Source organism: Quercus robur, chromosome 5, assembly GCF_932294415.1.
Source record: "Quercus robur chromosome 5, dhQueRobu3.1, whole genome shotgun sequence".
Taxonomy (NCBI): Eukaryota; Viridiplantae; Streptophyta; class Magnoliopsida; order Fagales; family Fagaceae; genus Quercus; species Quercus robur.
In genome coordinates, this window is record NC_065538.1 from 28,348,341 (window position 1) to 28,364,537 (window position 16,197).

At 32.9% G+C, this 16,197-nt stretch overlaps 2 protein-coding genes across 2 annotated transcripts in view; one reads left to right on the forward strand and one right to left on the reverse strand.

Annotated features, from left to right (window-relative positions):
• Positions 1–1,042: 1,042 nt before the first annotated feature.
• LOC126725705 (palmitoyl-monogalactosyldiacylglycerol delta-7 desaturase, chloroplastic-like) lies at positions 1,043–4,042 on the reverse strand. The gene is made up of 5 exons (XM_050430547.1): positions 3,083–4,042; positions 2,837–2,977; positions 2,596–2,736; positions 1,511–1,617; positions 1,043–1,410 (listed from the first exon to the last, which is right to left on the reverse strand). Exons 1-5 carry the CDS (start codon positions 3,668–3,670, stop codon positions 1,218–1,220), a joined length of 1,170 nt encoding a protein of 389 aa, XP_050286504.1. The 5' UTR covers positions 3,671–4,042; the 3' UTR covers positions 1,043–1,217.
• A 3,288-nt stretch (positions 4,043–7,330) lies between these two features.
• Positions 7,331–16,197, forward strand: part of LOC126725707 (protein POST-ILLUMINATION CHLOROPHYLL FLUORESCENCE INCREASE, chloroplastic) — a 58,728-nt gene continuing 49,861 nt past the window's right edge. The window contains exons 1-2 of the mRNA XM_050430550.1: positions 7,331–7,463; positions 8,439–8,562. Coding sequence (XP_050286507.1) covers positions 7,358–7,463; positions 8,439–8,562 — 230 coding nt within the window. The 5' untranslated portion in view covers positions 7,331–7,357. The remainder of the gene's footprint in view (positions 7,464–8,438; positions 8,563–16,197) is intronic.

Sequence of the window (16,197 nt, forward strand, 5' to 3'; positions counted from 1 at the left end):
AATTTAAATTTGGACAAATGACTTGCAAGTCTTAGGAATATGTTAATGGTGTAACTCTTAGTATATGCATTAATGAAATGGTGTTAAGTAAAATTCGTAAAACATTGTATAGCAATGGATAAGAGTTGTATGGACAAGCGAAGGAGTTCCTGGGAATATGTTCATGGTGTATTACAATTTTTGAATTTACGTCTCTTACTGCACGCAATGGGAAGATCTCATGTCCTTGTAAGTGATGTGTGCATGAATAACTGTTTGCGGTAGATGTTATACGTGATCACCAATACTCATATGAAATTCTTAACAATAACAGAACTTGAGTTTTCCATGGTGAATCAGCGTTTGCACGACATCAACTGAAAATGAGAGTAGTTATGTGCAAGAAAACTTGAATGAATACGATGTTTTTCGTGGACTGTTGCATAATTTATTCCCCACACATGATATGACACTAGAACCAATGGAACAAGGTCCTAGTGTGCAACAACCGGTAAAAGGTCCTAAAATGAGTAGAATTGAAGATTTAGGATTTGTACAGGTTGATTTGGGTTAGTGCTCAAATTTTTTCCAAATTTGAATTCAAGTTTTATTTTTTTAATTTTTTAAAAAAATTGATATATTAATTTTTTTTAATCAAATTCTGATGTCTCATTTTTTTAATCTCAAGTCAGCTCCTAGTGTGTCACATATGCATTTTCCATTTGTGAGTTTACGGTAAAGACCAAATTAAGTGCAAGTTCAAAATAATAGGGAGCAAATTAACTGTTACCAAAATGTAGGAATCAAATTGATTGTAAGCTTAAAATATAGGGACCAAAATAATATTTTTACCTTATTATTAATCATACACGACCATTCCATTTCTATTGGTCAAGGTAGTTAGATTAGAGTAGTTTGTCAGGAATATGGTTACACCTGTACAACGGCTATTTTTCTGTCTCTCTGTTCCTTTAGTGATCCGTTTTGTATATAATGAATTATTTGATTATATTCAATAAAATTGATCCACTTCTGTTTAGAGACTGATTTTAACAAGATGAGATACAAAAAAGATAACAAATATGATTTGTATATATTATGTAACAACTTTAGCATCTACAATATATTTATCGCACCGTATGAAATTTGACACTCACAAAAGCAAGAAATTGCCAAATTTTCAATTGACTAACCAAGCATCTCACAATCTCATACAAGCACATGTATAAAGCCCGCGTTTAAATGGCTAGCCTTTGTTTCTGAACCTCAGTTGGTACCTTCACATCAGTTGCCAATCCAATAGCTTGTAGAAGTTTTACTACATACCAAGTCATGTCGAGCTCCCACCATTCTAGGCCATGTCTAGCTGAGTACTCAAAAGCATGGTGGTTATTATGCCACCCCTCTCCAAATGAAAGTAATGCCACCCACCTAAATAATCACAAATTCCAAACCATAAATAAGTAGCCAAATTTGAATTTGTTTGAAATATTATATATTTTATATCTTAGACATCAAAAAGTTGTGATACCAGTTGTTCCTAGACAAATCACCAGTTTTCCATGGTTGCTTTCCCCAGACATGGCAAGCTGAATTTACCAGCCAAGTGATGTGGTAAACCCATACAACCCTCACACCCTGCAATGGCAAATTGGCAATAATTAGGCTTCTATTAAAAATTTGGAAAGACTTTTGTTCAATGCATTAAAGAATTAAATGGGACATAAGACTAACACGTGGTCATTTTTGGACACATGTCTTATATGTGTCATGTCCAGTGCTCAAGAGTAGTGGGCAAAAGCTAAATCTCTAACAAATTACAAGGCTAAACCCCTTATTTAACTCTAGTAAAGGTTATTCCCCCTTCCCCCTCAAAAAAGAAAAAAATCTTTGGTAATATATATTTTCCAACTTTTCTTACCAATGTTTCCTCACCAAACAAAAAATGCATCAAAAGATTTCAAAGAATACTTTATCAAATTATGAAAAAACTGAACATAATAACATGGCACACGGCTGTCCTTACGTTTAGAGGAGAACAATGGATTTTTTTTTTTTTTTTTTTTGATTGTAGGAAAAGAATGGATTGAACTGATATAACAGTTCAACAAACCAGTACTAGTAGAATTTGTCTTGATTCAATTCCAAAACCCCATTTGCTCGTGTGACAAACACTTGGCTTAGCATGCATATTGTACAATTCCATCGAGTGCACCAAAATGGTCAAAATCTGAGAACTACTTGCATTGTAAGAGGAAGCCGACAGATTGCATTGTCAGTCTGGCAATTTTAAGAGTGGAGGCCCGCCCACCTATTATTTTCGGCTGATTGGAGGCCCCATCAATTGAATTTGTGGCTTACATTGACGAAATAAAAAAGTACTTATTCGCCGCCATAACAAGTAGTCATGACTCATGATTCATCTTTAGATTACATCCTAGTGGCATAGGATTGTGCTACACGTGTGAGTGTGACACCTGATTTAAAAATTTTCTCTATACCAAATTGGTAAGACACTATGAACATTATGGTTAGAGATTTTAAACATCCATCTAGTCTCAAAGAATTCAATAGAATATAATTTTAAAAATGAGAATATAAGACAATCTTGCTTACCATTCCCCACACTAGGAAGGGCAATCCACCCAAGCCATATAGTAGAGCACCAAGTGCAATTGGATGAATAATGTAAGTCTTTTTAAGAAACCTGTAGAATGGCTGCTTCTGTAAATCCCCAACATTGTTTGGTCCTCCACACTGCATAACATACCAAAAACAATATTAATCTACAACATCCAAAATACACTATCATTAGTCCATGTTTGAGTTTGAGTAAGAATATATTATTGATTCATACCCTTTCATTCATAGAAGTGGTATCAAAGAGCCAACTCATGTGACTAAACCAAAATCCAGCAGTGGGACTATGTGGGTCTCTCTCAGAATCGACAAACTGGTGGTGGTACCTATGTGTGCTTACCCAGTCAATTGGGCTCCCCTGCAACCCCAAAGAAAAACAACAAAAGTTGTTAAAAGTGTTAAAACATGAACATTTTATAAAACTATCAATTAGACAATAACCAAACAATGAAATTCTACTAACCTGAAGTGCCTGAACACCACAATAGGCAAAGAAATACTCAAGCCATTTAGGAACCTTGAAACTCCTGTGTGAGAGATTCCTATGAAATGATAAGGTAATACCAAAAAGACCTGTTACAACGTACAGTGCCACAGCCACCAAAAGTGCACTCCAATTGAATTGAAATGGTGCGAAAAGACAAAGGCAATGCATTGCCAAAACAACGGTAGCATTGGCCAAGTCATGTGCATTCCATTTCCTCCCATAAAAGACTCTCCTTTGATGATTCACGACCACGTCCGATAACAAAATTCTCCTAAACTTTGCTGCCTCTGGCTCTGGTTTTGGCTCTGCTGCTTCTACCAATGCTGCACTAGTTATATGTGGGACTCTTCTATTGGCATTTTTATGCAAATGGTTGGAGAATTTTGTATTTAGTAAAAGCTTGTTAGACATTGAAATATTATGACCAGAATTTAGGACCATAGAAGTGTTGGACATGGCACGGGAAAGGCCGAATTCGGCTTGTCCTGGCCGCCAGGTTGCACGGTGGAGAGGAGAAAATTGGAGGGGTTTGGGATTGGATGGTGGAGATGTGATCAAGGCCATGAATAAGGCCTGCGTCTCTGTATGTGTGTGTGAGTGTGTGTTTGTGAGACAGTTAAGGACTTTTGGAGTGTTTTGATGGAAATTGGGTTTTTGGTGGTGTAGAAAAATGTTGGGTTTTTGAACCTTTTTTGGAGAGAGTTTGTGGGTAGTGGTATTTGTCAAAACAATTGATGATAGAGAGTAATAACTAACAAAGAAAAGGACAAGAGAGATGTGGCGGTGGGGCTTTTGATTAGTGTTGAGATTAGGGGTGGTGAAGTTGGATCCAGATATCTATTATCCTATTAAGAACCAAAGATGTACCCGGGGTGATTTTTTTTGGCTGTACTTGCCATTTGTGCTGGTAGGAATGTAGGATATTTCAGCAAAATTTTGTGTCTCTGGTTTTTTTCCTTTTCAAGAAGTTTCAACAATTCATTCCCGAATGGTAGTATTATCTACGATAATATTGCCTTCTTTTTTTTACCATTAGATTGAATATAAGTGCATCTCTCTCTCCCTTGGAAGCTAAGAAAGGCACTCAAAATGTGATTCATCACCCACAAATGTGTCAATCTTTGCGTCTTTGACGAGAAACCTTTTTAGGCCACACGTTTATAAAGGCCACCTGTTTCACAATGGATTTCTTGCGAGTCTCGTTCTTTTCATTTATCTTCCACTGCACGTTTTTGGCATTCACGATTTTAGTATTAAAAAACGATCATTGTTCACTGCTAAACTTTCTCAAAGATCATTGTAGAGTAATTAGGCCATAAAACACTTAGCAAGCATGTATGATTGGTAATGCTTCATAAACTTCGACTGCACCCCATAAAGAAAATGATAAATTCAATTGCCTAACCAAACGTGTCTTTTAAACGTTAAACAGTCACAAGTAGCACCAATCATATAAGCCATATAATTGACCTAGGGAGAAAGGAAGATCCTTGGTTAAGAGTTAAGACTAAAATCAAATACACAGAAATTGTCTTTGATTTTAGCTCGATCAAGAATATGTATATATACACACACATGTATTTGCTAACATTCTCCCTCAAAGGAATCAATCTTGAGTTTGGAGACAAAATCGCTAAGACGGCTTAGCGGATCAGAGTATGATACTAGTGAACAAATCCGCAAGTTGGTTTTTAGATTAAATATAGTGCAAGTAAAGACTACCTTGCTTACATAAATGCTTATATGTCTAAATATGCTGATGTGGCTGCTTACGTGGCATCGATCCTGATGTCACATAGTGATGCAAGCTGGAAGTCGCACATGACCCAACAAGGACAATCAAATGCGTGATTGGATCTTACCATTGCAAGAAGAAGTTAGGTGGTGTGTAGAAGCACACAGGGTCGGTAAGCAAATTTGGAGGCCTAGGACGATATATTCAACTAGTTTTATTAGGCAAGTAATATTTAACTAGTGTTTAATATCATCTTTTTATATAAACAAATATTTAAATGAATAATGTTAGGGATATTATAAATGTTGTGCAGTTACTCCATTTTACGAGCGAATTTAGTCGGTTTTGGTGTGGTCATGCATTTAAGCAGTTTGGTGAACACCTCTGGCCGCAAGGATGTGACTTTGATACCATGTCGAAAAAAAAAAAAAAAAAAAAAAACTCACGAAATAACTGTGCATAATATATATACTCTGAATTTTTTCTATCATGTAAGATACATGAGAGGTACTCAGTGTATAGGTCATGTATCCTTGATTGAGACGAAAATCAAGGACGCATAATTGCTCTTGATTTTAGCTCAATCAACGATATGGGTTTATACATGGAATATATACTTGCATGGATTTTTTTTTTTTTTTTTTAAAGAATCCAGGTCCAAAAGCTCTTGCTAATTTTTGGTTTGGTGGTAGCTATGGACAACGATGGGACTAAAATTTTAGAGTATGTTTGGTAATTGTTTTTTCCCCTTATTTTCTGTTTCTAAAAGCAATTTTCTATTTTTGAGACTAAAAAACTTAAGTTGGCATCCAAAATGGACAGAAAACAAAAACTGTTCTCAAAACTCAATTTGTGAAGGAAACTGAAAACATGCAAAATACCGTTTTCAGTTTCTAATTTTCAAAAGTCAATGAAAACACGTATTTAATTTAATGAATCAGTCTCATTTTCTGAGTTAGCAATAGAGTTCAAATCCTAGGAATAACATAGTTTAGTATTTTCTATTTTTTTTCTTCTAAAATCTATATTTTTAATTTCAACTAATCAAAAATGTTTTTTATTTCAAAATACAAGAAATTTTTTTTTTCTTTATATTTCCAAAAACAAGTTTTTGAATGTAGAAAACAAATATTGTTACCAAACATAACCTTAGTTTTTGGGCCAAAAGTATGAACAAAAAAAAAGTTTGGAATTCAAGAATAAAAAAATACTAAGATTTAAGTTCAAATTAATATATGAAAAAAAATAAAATTAGTATCTATTCAATATGAACAAAATATAAAATAATTGAAAACTAATATATTTCAAATGAGCATTTATCAATTATAACTTGACATTTTTTAAAACATGCAAATTATCTATAATTAATTTTATACTAAAATTTTTCAATAATTTAAAATTTTAAAAAAAAATCCTTTAAAATATGGGAGGGGAAGCAAAAAATAGACTGATCCACCAATCAAATTAGTGAAAACGCAAATAAAAATAAAATAAAATAGGAAAAAGTTTGTTTACAAACTTAGTTGTAGCCTAAGATTACAACTCCCACTTTACATGCAAATTATCTAGAATTAATTTTATACTAGAATATTTCAATAATTTAAAATTAAAAAAAATCCTTTAAAATATGGGAAGGAAAGCAAAAAATAGACTAATCCACCAATCAAATTAATGAAAACGTAAATAAAAATAAAATAAAATAGGACAAAGTTTGGTTACAAACTTGGTTGTAGCCTAATAGTACAACTTCCACTTAAAAAATCAACATGATTACATATTTTGAAAATCTAATTGTTGAATTGCTTGTTTTTTATGTTCTTAATACACAATAATACACAAGTAAAATTTCGTGTCAATCAGATTTTATATACTCCTTGATCTATAAACTTATTTTTTATGTAAAATTTTAGAGAATAAAATTCAAACATTTGATTGATGATATAGCTATTGATTTTTGATCTTCTGGAAATTTTGCAAATATGAGGAATATAAGAATAAAATGTAATCTAACAATAGATTTGTCAAAATTAATATTCAATAAAAAAATATTGAATGGAGTTATAGCCTAAAATTTCGATTACAACTAATTTTGTTACTAAACTTTTAGTTAAAGCACTCAGTTCGGGTTCAAACATGCAACTTCCGCTTTTGACAAGGCAGTGCTCTACCGATTGAACTTCAATTCCAAGAAAACTAGGTAGATAGCCACAGTTATATATATATATATATATATATATATTCTCATTGAATTTCATTTGAATCATTTAGTTTCGCCATGTTGTATCCAAGTCATGAAAGAAAAAAATAACTACATATTAATCTTTTCTTTAAAAAAAAAAAAAAAAAAAAATCTTATTAAGATATATACGTTTTTGTCTATTCCTCTTACTTGTATAGATAGATATTTATGCTTAATTTTTGTTTGTGGTGGGACGCTTCTGTTTCTACAGCGCGCTCTCTCTCTCTCTCTCTTCGTGTCTGAGAATTAGTTGGAGAAGGCACTGAAAGTGTGAGAAATGGCGGCAGTAAATGCATCAATTGTTACGTCTTCCACACAAACGTTTCTGGCCATGCAGTCCGTTTCCAATACTAATACAATTCGACTTGTTTCAAATTCGCTTGGTAAGTCTCTTTGCTATGGTCTCTGTTTCTGTTCAACTGAAAATTCTTTATGGGGTTTAGGTGGACTAATATATACTGTTTAGTGTGTACTATAACCTTTTCATGACTTGAGGTTTGAGATTCCAAAACATGTTCCAAATATTGTTCTTTATGATTTTTGGACTACCCCTCAGTTTGAAATTTACATTTTAGAACCAAATATTACACAAACTTCAATTGTTACTCATAAAACTCTTCTCTTACTCACAAACTTCAATTGCACTAAATTTAACGAGAAACAGTCTGAAATTAATGAGATAATGGGGTTCATCTTATTCCAATGCAAAAGAGGACCAGACCATAAAGAATAGAAGTTCAGTCCAAGTTGTTGCTCAACTTACTAATTAGAAGTAAAATAGTAGCAACATTTCAGTCTATTTGGTTGTGATTCTTTAATAAGAAAAATTGGCATAACTAAATCCATTTAACTGGATGGAGGTGTTTGTAGAGTTTAAGTGGCATAGCTGTTGATAAAAAATATAAATTGCCAAATGTTCAAAAGTTAAATGATACTCATTTGATTTTTTTTGAGGGTGGAAAAAGTTTATGGTAGATACTAGATAATATATATTTTCTGTTTATTTATTGGTTTGCTTCTCTGTACCTATATGTCATTCTAATTTACATTACCAAAGTCCAAAGATAAATAAAATTAATTTATCACTCCATTTCAAAATCATCAAAGAACAAAAGCTTCTAGGAGTTCTATTTCAAGAACAGCCAATTAATATCTACATTTTGTGCTAACCATTTACATATGGTCATATATACTTTGGTGATGTGTGACCAAATTTCTCAACTGCATGACTGTATCTTGATACAAATTTGGGTACAAGCTGGAAACAGGATTGAAAACCCCAAAATCAAAATTAAAAATAGCTAGAAGTTTATATCCTAGACTTCAAATATACAACAGCTTCATGTTTTCTTACGCAGCTAGCAGTTTCATCGGTAATTCGTTGCCACGGTTTTTCCCAATGAAGAAGAGAGTTGTCAAGGTTAGTGGGGAAGTCAGAGCTGCAGCATCTGTTACAACTAGTCCTGTTGAGGAAACCAAAGAGTATGAATTCCTTTTCCTGGTCATTTTTTATTTCAGTACTAAACTTTTGTCAAGAAAGTTGCTGGTGTAGAACATCGGCGGCTCTACATGCAAGCCAGGGTGGTCATAGGATCACCCTAACTTGCAAAAAAATGTATATATACACTTACCAAAAAAAATATTATATACTAAACTAACCTATTGTAACTACTCTAATAAAAATTTTGAACACCCTGACTTTAGAATTACAAAAATTTGGGTTTAACAAAAATAAGAGTATAGTACTACTATATTCACAACATTTTCTCAATAATTTTACAACAAATCTAATGTAGTAAGCTGTTACTGATTCTAATTTGGGCCAAATACTAATATTGCATAAAATTTATTGTAAAAATGTTATGAATGTAGTATTACTTCAAAATTAATTCTCCAAACATAATTCTTAATCCCTATTTTTTTTAAAGCTTAAATAACAACAATAAATATTAGCTCAAATAAAACAAACATAAACCAAACAAAAACAAGACAAGACCAAATAACAAGAAGTGAAAAAATTATTCAACAAAAAACCTATTATAAAACAAAAAAAAATGAAATTTGTAGCTTGTTCAACCTATACAATAAAAATAATTTCTAATTTCATTTTTATTAAAAAAATGGTACCAAGAAAAATATTGTGGTAATTTAAATTTCTTAGTGACCACCCTAAAAAAATTTCCTAGAACTGCCACTGGTGTAAAAAGTCTTTTTCTTAACTAAATAGCACCCTGTCTTCTTGGATTTCTATCTATTCTTATTACACACACCCCCCACCCCTCAACCGATCGCGTGCCAGCCAAAAAAACAAAGCGGAGGCATACGTGACAAAAAAACAAATCATTGCCTTATATTGTTAGAAGTTGAATCATGATTATGGTGTATCTGTGAATTCCTTCCTTTCAGGTTTACCCTCCCTTCACGGGCTATGTTTGAACTCGGCAAGGCCCCAGTATATTGGAAAACCATGAATGGTCTTCCTCCTTCTTCTGTAAGCTTGGCATTGCTGCTGAATTACAATTGCAATGGGCTTTTCTTAGTTATCCTGTTCTAATGACAAGGTGCATATAATGTTTTACAGGGGGAAAAGCTAAAGCTTTTCTACAATCCCACCGCAAACAACCTTGTTCCGAATGAAGAATTTAGGATTGCTTTTAATGGTAATATTTTATACAATGGCAAATTACAACTCACTCACTGGTGATTTGGCCGAAATTTAAGTTGCCTACCTATGGTTTAAAATTTGACACTTTATCCACCTTAGATTTGACCAAAATTTAAATTGTTTACTTGTGATTTGAAATCCCATAATAAAAGTGTTCCGCTAGATCATTTGTTATCTTATTTGATCTTGTATTTTTATGTTTTTTTTTTTTTTTAGAGGAGAAAGACATAAAAGTGGAGCAAAATTACATATTTAATCATGTTTTTAACAAATGTATGTTACGGAACTCTAACTGAGCTAACCTTAGGTGGGTAAAGTGTCAAATTTTAAACCACATGTAAGCAAATTAAATTTCGGCCAAACCATGGGTGGGTAAGTTGTAATTTGCCCTTTATACAATATAAGACCTCATAATATCTTGTAACTTCCAATCAGTTTTCTTGTCCATACCAATTAAAGCAAGCACAAATATGAAAGTCATAATGAAAACAGAAGGTATATTACTGAAAAGAATTGCGGTTAATCGGTTTATTTGTGAAATTGTATATATATAATTGTTATATTTTGAAGTCTTTAATAAACACAAGAGAACCAAGCAAGTCTTAATGCTAGACAAAAATGAATTGTGCTAGTTTATTATAGCATGGCAAATACAATTGAATGATTTTATTCTTGTGGGAGGTTTCCACTATTTGATAAGTAGTGCTGACTACTTAACTAGGAAGTATCCATGGTTTACCTACCATCTTATTGTTGCGACATTGTGGCATAAGGAGTGCAGCTGGATTGGCCTATGCATTGAAACTATTCAGTTACAGCTCATTTCAATTGGCTTTTTGAATTGTGCCCTTTGTAGGAGGTTTTAATCAGCCAATTATGTGTGGTGGTCAGCCAAGGGCGGTGCTGAGGAAGAACTGAGGCAAAGCTGATCCCCCAATATATAGTATACACAAAACAAACAAAAAAAATAATATTAAACTTTTAAACTATTGATTTTGTGAGAGTGAAATTGTGAGATGGAGAAGTGAATGATGTTTCAAACTTTCGATTTTGTATCTAACCTAAGCGAAATTGTTTTAACATGAAGCTGAAATTTACTAACACTAGGCTGATCACTTATTTCATATATTATTAAATTATTAATATATATTTAATATAAAAAGAGATAATTATATATAGGTGTGGTGCGGGATAGTTTATAACCAATTATAGTGCAGTGCGGTTACTTAATTTTGCTGGCAGTTTTGGTCAATTTGGGTGCAATCATGTAGTTTGAGCGGTTTTGTGAATGCCCCTATACCTATTTATGATGTCAATTGATTCTTGTGAATGCCAAATTAAAATTATGATGATTGATTTTTTAACATTCTCTCTCTCTCTCTCTCTCATTCATTTTGTCAGCAAATATTTGTCTAGTTTTTTTTTCTAATAAATATCGGGCGGGTTGGGTTGGATCCTAAATCGACCTGCTACCCGAAACAAACCCAATAGTTTGGCCCGAGCCAAACCCGAGCTTCCTTTCAACCCACCCAAGACCCTTCAGTTTGGGTCAAGTTGGGCGAGTTTCATGCTGAACCCTAACAAAAACCCTTTTTAGCCCACGCGTTTATAAAGGCCACATGTTTCACAAGGGACTAGTGATTTTTTAGTATATAAAAGGATCATTATTTACTACTAGTTTAAATTCATCTAGATATCCAACTAAATAATTATTCAGTGCGTACTGAGTATAGCAACATATTGCTTTCTCCTCGAACAAAATTCAGGTTTCTTAATCAAATTCATTATGAGATTTAACATTAATGTGAAATGAGTGAGTACTACCATCAAAGAAATGGTGATGGGTATAAAAAGACTTCTAATCAATCTTCAATCGAATCTGGTTCCACTATATATTAAGCACAATCAATATGAGCCTTATCCGCTCTATAGCATCCTCACCCACAACCCCCAAAGATTCTAACTTCAAATCCACAATTTCATGGTACAATCTTCAGCAAATAATATATTACTGTTCATTTAGAATGACTTGTTTACATTGGTTTATTGGGCTTAAAAAATAAGTTGGGTATGTAACTAAAATTTTTTTTTTTTTTTTTTAATCTACATAAACTAATTCAGATGAACAAACTACATGACATTTTTTTTTTTTTTTGGTTGAGAAATGACCTCAAAACCTTTTGTTCTCACACGTGGCACACAACAATTACTAATTACAAATTGCAACAATACTAGGGAAGTTCAATGTAGATAATCCTAAACCATGGACAGATTCCTCAACTAAATGATTAGGGTAGCGTTTGGATTCAGCGTCCACGTCCCACGTTTTGCGTTTTCAGCTTCTTCTTTCTTTTCTTTTCTTTTTTTTTTTTTTTTTTTAACCAGCGCCTATTGCACTGTTCATGGGACATGAACAATGCAAATAGACAAATGAACAGTGTTTTGGGTGTGAACAGTAATCCGGAAATTTTTTTTTTTTTTTTTTTTCAGTTTTTAATTTTCAGCAAAATAAACAATATCCAAATGCACCCTAAAAATGAAGGGAGAGAAATGTACGAAAGCATGCTTCACATTGATGTAAGCAGAATAGAATATTGGGGGAGGAACTGAGAAGAACTACTCTGTTTTTGGAAAGAACTTTTGAAGGCGATCATATCTATGTGAAAAAACAACTTTTCTTTGAACATATCTATGTAAAAATAGAAAAGCATCTCTTTAACTCAGGCTTCACAATCATGTTCATGCTTTTTTTGCTCCCGTGCTTACTTGCTATAGACATTATTCATGCATAACAAACTATCCTTTTTGTCCTATCATTCTTATAATAATTTAGTTTCAGTGTTTAAGTGCGTGTGTGTATAAATAATATCACACCATTCAAAAATTATTAATTGGATACTAATTTTGAAATATCCATTATTGGATTTTATTATCTTCGTTTATTTTCCATGCTCGCAAAATTTCAAGGTGATTAAAGATCAATAGTCATGTTATCAATCAATTGTTTAAATTCAAGTTTTTATAATTTAAAATAATGCATAAAAGATGAGTTTATCGATCGAATGGTAAATAACATCCAATTGGCATTAAAATTGGAATGCCCGTTAAAAACATGTAATCTTACTATGAGATTTCAATAATAAGTTATTAGGTGGTGTAACTGGCGTTTTTACATCCAATTGGCATTTAAATATATATATATATATATATATTTATATATATAAATAAAAAATAAAAAATAAACCCTGTTTATACCGGCATTTTTTTACTATCGTTTTCTAAAAACACCTTATATGTCCCCTATTACGGTAGTTTTGATAAGTACCGCTATAAACCATATACCTATAGCGGTGCTTTTGTAAACACCGCAACAGGTATAGCCAACATTGTCGTTTTGTTAGGGTCTATAGGGGCACTTCAAAGGAATAATACCTATTACAGCTTTTTGAAAGCGCCAGGATAGGTCACTTTTTGGATTCGTTTATTTATTTATTTTTTTTTAATATAGGGTCTACTGCACTATTTTAAAACTTCCGCAATAGATAATTACTAAATAAAAAACTATTATGAAATTTTGAAAATGTCGAGGTAGGTCAATTATTGGATGGGCGTTTTATAACCGTTGCAATAGTTAATTATAAGACAAAAACCTATTACAGTCATGGTTTTAAAAACCGAACCGGACATAGAACCGTTTTTTTTGGAATTTCCTGTTCAACCCCGGTTTTTGGCCGGTTTTCCGGTTGTTGACCGGTTTTGGGGTTTTTAACCGGACCGGATTGGCTCCCGGTTCCCGGTTGAACCGGTCGGACCGGCCTGTCCGGTCCGGTCCGGTTTTTAAAACAGTGATTACAGTGTGTTGAAAGCGCTAGAATAGATCAGAAATTTTTTTTAGGTCAAGCCCTATTATGGCGGTTTAGAAGTGTTGCAATAGGTCCAACACTTAAACACTGAACTCTTTTGTACAAGGTTTATTACGGCAGCTCAAAACTGCCACAATAGGTAATTACAAAAGAAATACCTAATACGGTGGTATTAAATCGCCGCAAACAAAAAGCGCCACTTTACCCTAGTAAAATTTCAACTAAGCGTCTACACCCACCTCCAAACACATATTCTCTCTCTCTCTCTCTCTCTCTCTCTCTCTCTCTCTCTCTCTCTCTCTCTCCACACAACTCTTCACCTCACACACCCGGATGCCATTCCTAACTGACGTCGACTTTAACACTCCTAGCCCATATCGCCCCTTCTTGTCGATGTTACTAATTACTTCTCCCTCCTCACAACTTTCACCCACATCTCCTCCATACTCAGCTCTCCATCTCTCTCTCTCTCTCTCACACACACACACACACACACACCCCACCATACCACTTCCCCTTCCCCTCCATCTCTCCACCTCTCTCTCTCTCTCTTCCTTTCTCACTCTTCCTTTACTCAAACAATAATCTAAAATCCCACCCCTTCTCCTCAATAATCTCCAACCCTTGGTCATCTCCTCCATAGTCTAGGTAACTCTCTCTTTCTTTTAACTCTATTTTCTAGTCTATCTAAAATTGTAGTTTTTTTTTTTTTTGAGAGTCAGAAATTGTAGTTAATTTGGTGGGTTTTTTTTTTTTTTTTTTTTTTAAATTTTGCTTAAAGTTTGGTTTGTCTGTATTCTGCATGTGTATATATATGTCTCACTATGAGTTCATTTTGATGTTTTTAGTTTTGATTTCGGTTAAAGTTTTTTGTTTTTGTAGCCTTGTTCCAACGATTGAAATAAAATGGTGTGAAGGTCTGTTTTACTTATTTTTTTAATTGAGAGGTGTTTTGCATGGTTTCAAAAACCAAATCGGACCGACTAGTTCGACTGGTTCAACTAGGAACCAGGCACAAGTCCAGTCCAGAAAACACCCCAAAATCGATCAAAATTGGTTTAGAATGACTTGTTTACATTGGTTTATTAGGCTTAAAAAATAAGTTGGGTATGTAACTAAAAAAAAGGTTTTTTTCTCTTTTTCTTTTTTAAAAAAAAAATCTACATAAACTAATTCAGATGAACAAACTACATGACATTTTTTTTTTTTTTTGGTTGAGAAATGAACTCAAAATCTTTTGTTCTCACACGTGGCACACAACAATTACTAATTGCAAATTGCAACAATACTAGGGAAGTTCAATGTAGATAATCCTAAACCATGGACAGATTCCTCAATTAAATGATTGGGGTAGCGTTTGGATTCAGCGTCCACATCCCACATTTTGCGTTTTCATCTTTTTTTTTTTTTTTGGTGTGAACAGTAATCCATAAATTATTTTTTTATTGTTTTCAATTTTTAGTTTTCAACAAAATAAGCGATATCCAAACGCACCCTAGAAATGAAGGAAGAGAAATGTACGAAAGCATGCTTCACATTGACGTAAGCAGAATAGAATATTGGGGGAGGAACTGAGAAGAACTGCTCTGTTTTTGGAAAGAACTTTTGAAGGCAATCATATCTATGTGAAAAAATAGATTTTCTTTGAACATATCTATGTAAAAATAGAAAAGCATCTCTTTAACTCGGGCTTCACAATCATGCTCATGCTTTTTGTGCTCCCGTGCTTACTTGCTATGGACATTATTCATGCATAACAAACTATCCTTTTTGTCCTATCATTCTTATTATAATTTAGTTTCAGTGTTTAAGTGTGTGTGTGTATAAATAATATCACACCATTCAAAAATTATTAATTGGATACTAATTTTGAAATATCCATCATTGAATTTTATTATCTTCGTTTATTTTCCATGCTCACAAAATTTCAAGGAGATTAAAGATCAATAGTCATGTCATCAATCAGATATTTAAATTCAAGTTTTTGTAATTTAAAATAATACATAAAAGATGAGTTTATCGATCGAATGGTAAATAACATCCAATTGGCATTAAAATTGGAATGCACGTTAAAAACGTGTAATCTTACTGTGAGATTTCAATAATAAGTTATTAGGTGGTGTAACTAGCGTTTTTACATCCAATTGGCATTAAAAAAAAAAAAAAAAAAAAAAAAAAAAAAAAAAAAAAAAAAAAAAAAAAAACCTGTTTATGCCAGCATTTTTTTACCATTGTTTTCTAAAAACACCCTATAGGTCCCCTATTACGGTAGTTTTGATAACTGCCACTATAAACCATATACCTATAGTGATGCTTTTGTAAACACCACAACAGGTATGGCCAACATCGTTGTTTTGTTGGGGTCTATAAGGGCACTTCAAAGGAATAATACCTATTACAGCTTTTTGAAAGCGCCAAGATAGGTCACTTTTTGGATCCGTTTATTTATTTATTTTTTTTAATATAGGGTCTCCTATGCTATTTTAAAACTTCTGCAATAGATAATTACTAAATAAAAACCTATTATGAAATTTTGAAAATGCCAGGGTAGGTCAATTATTGGATGGGCGTTTTATAATCGTCACAATA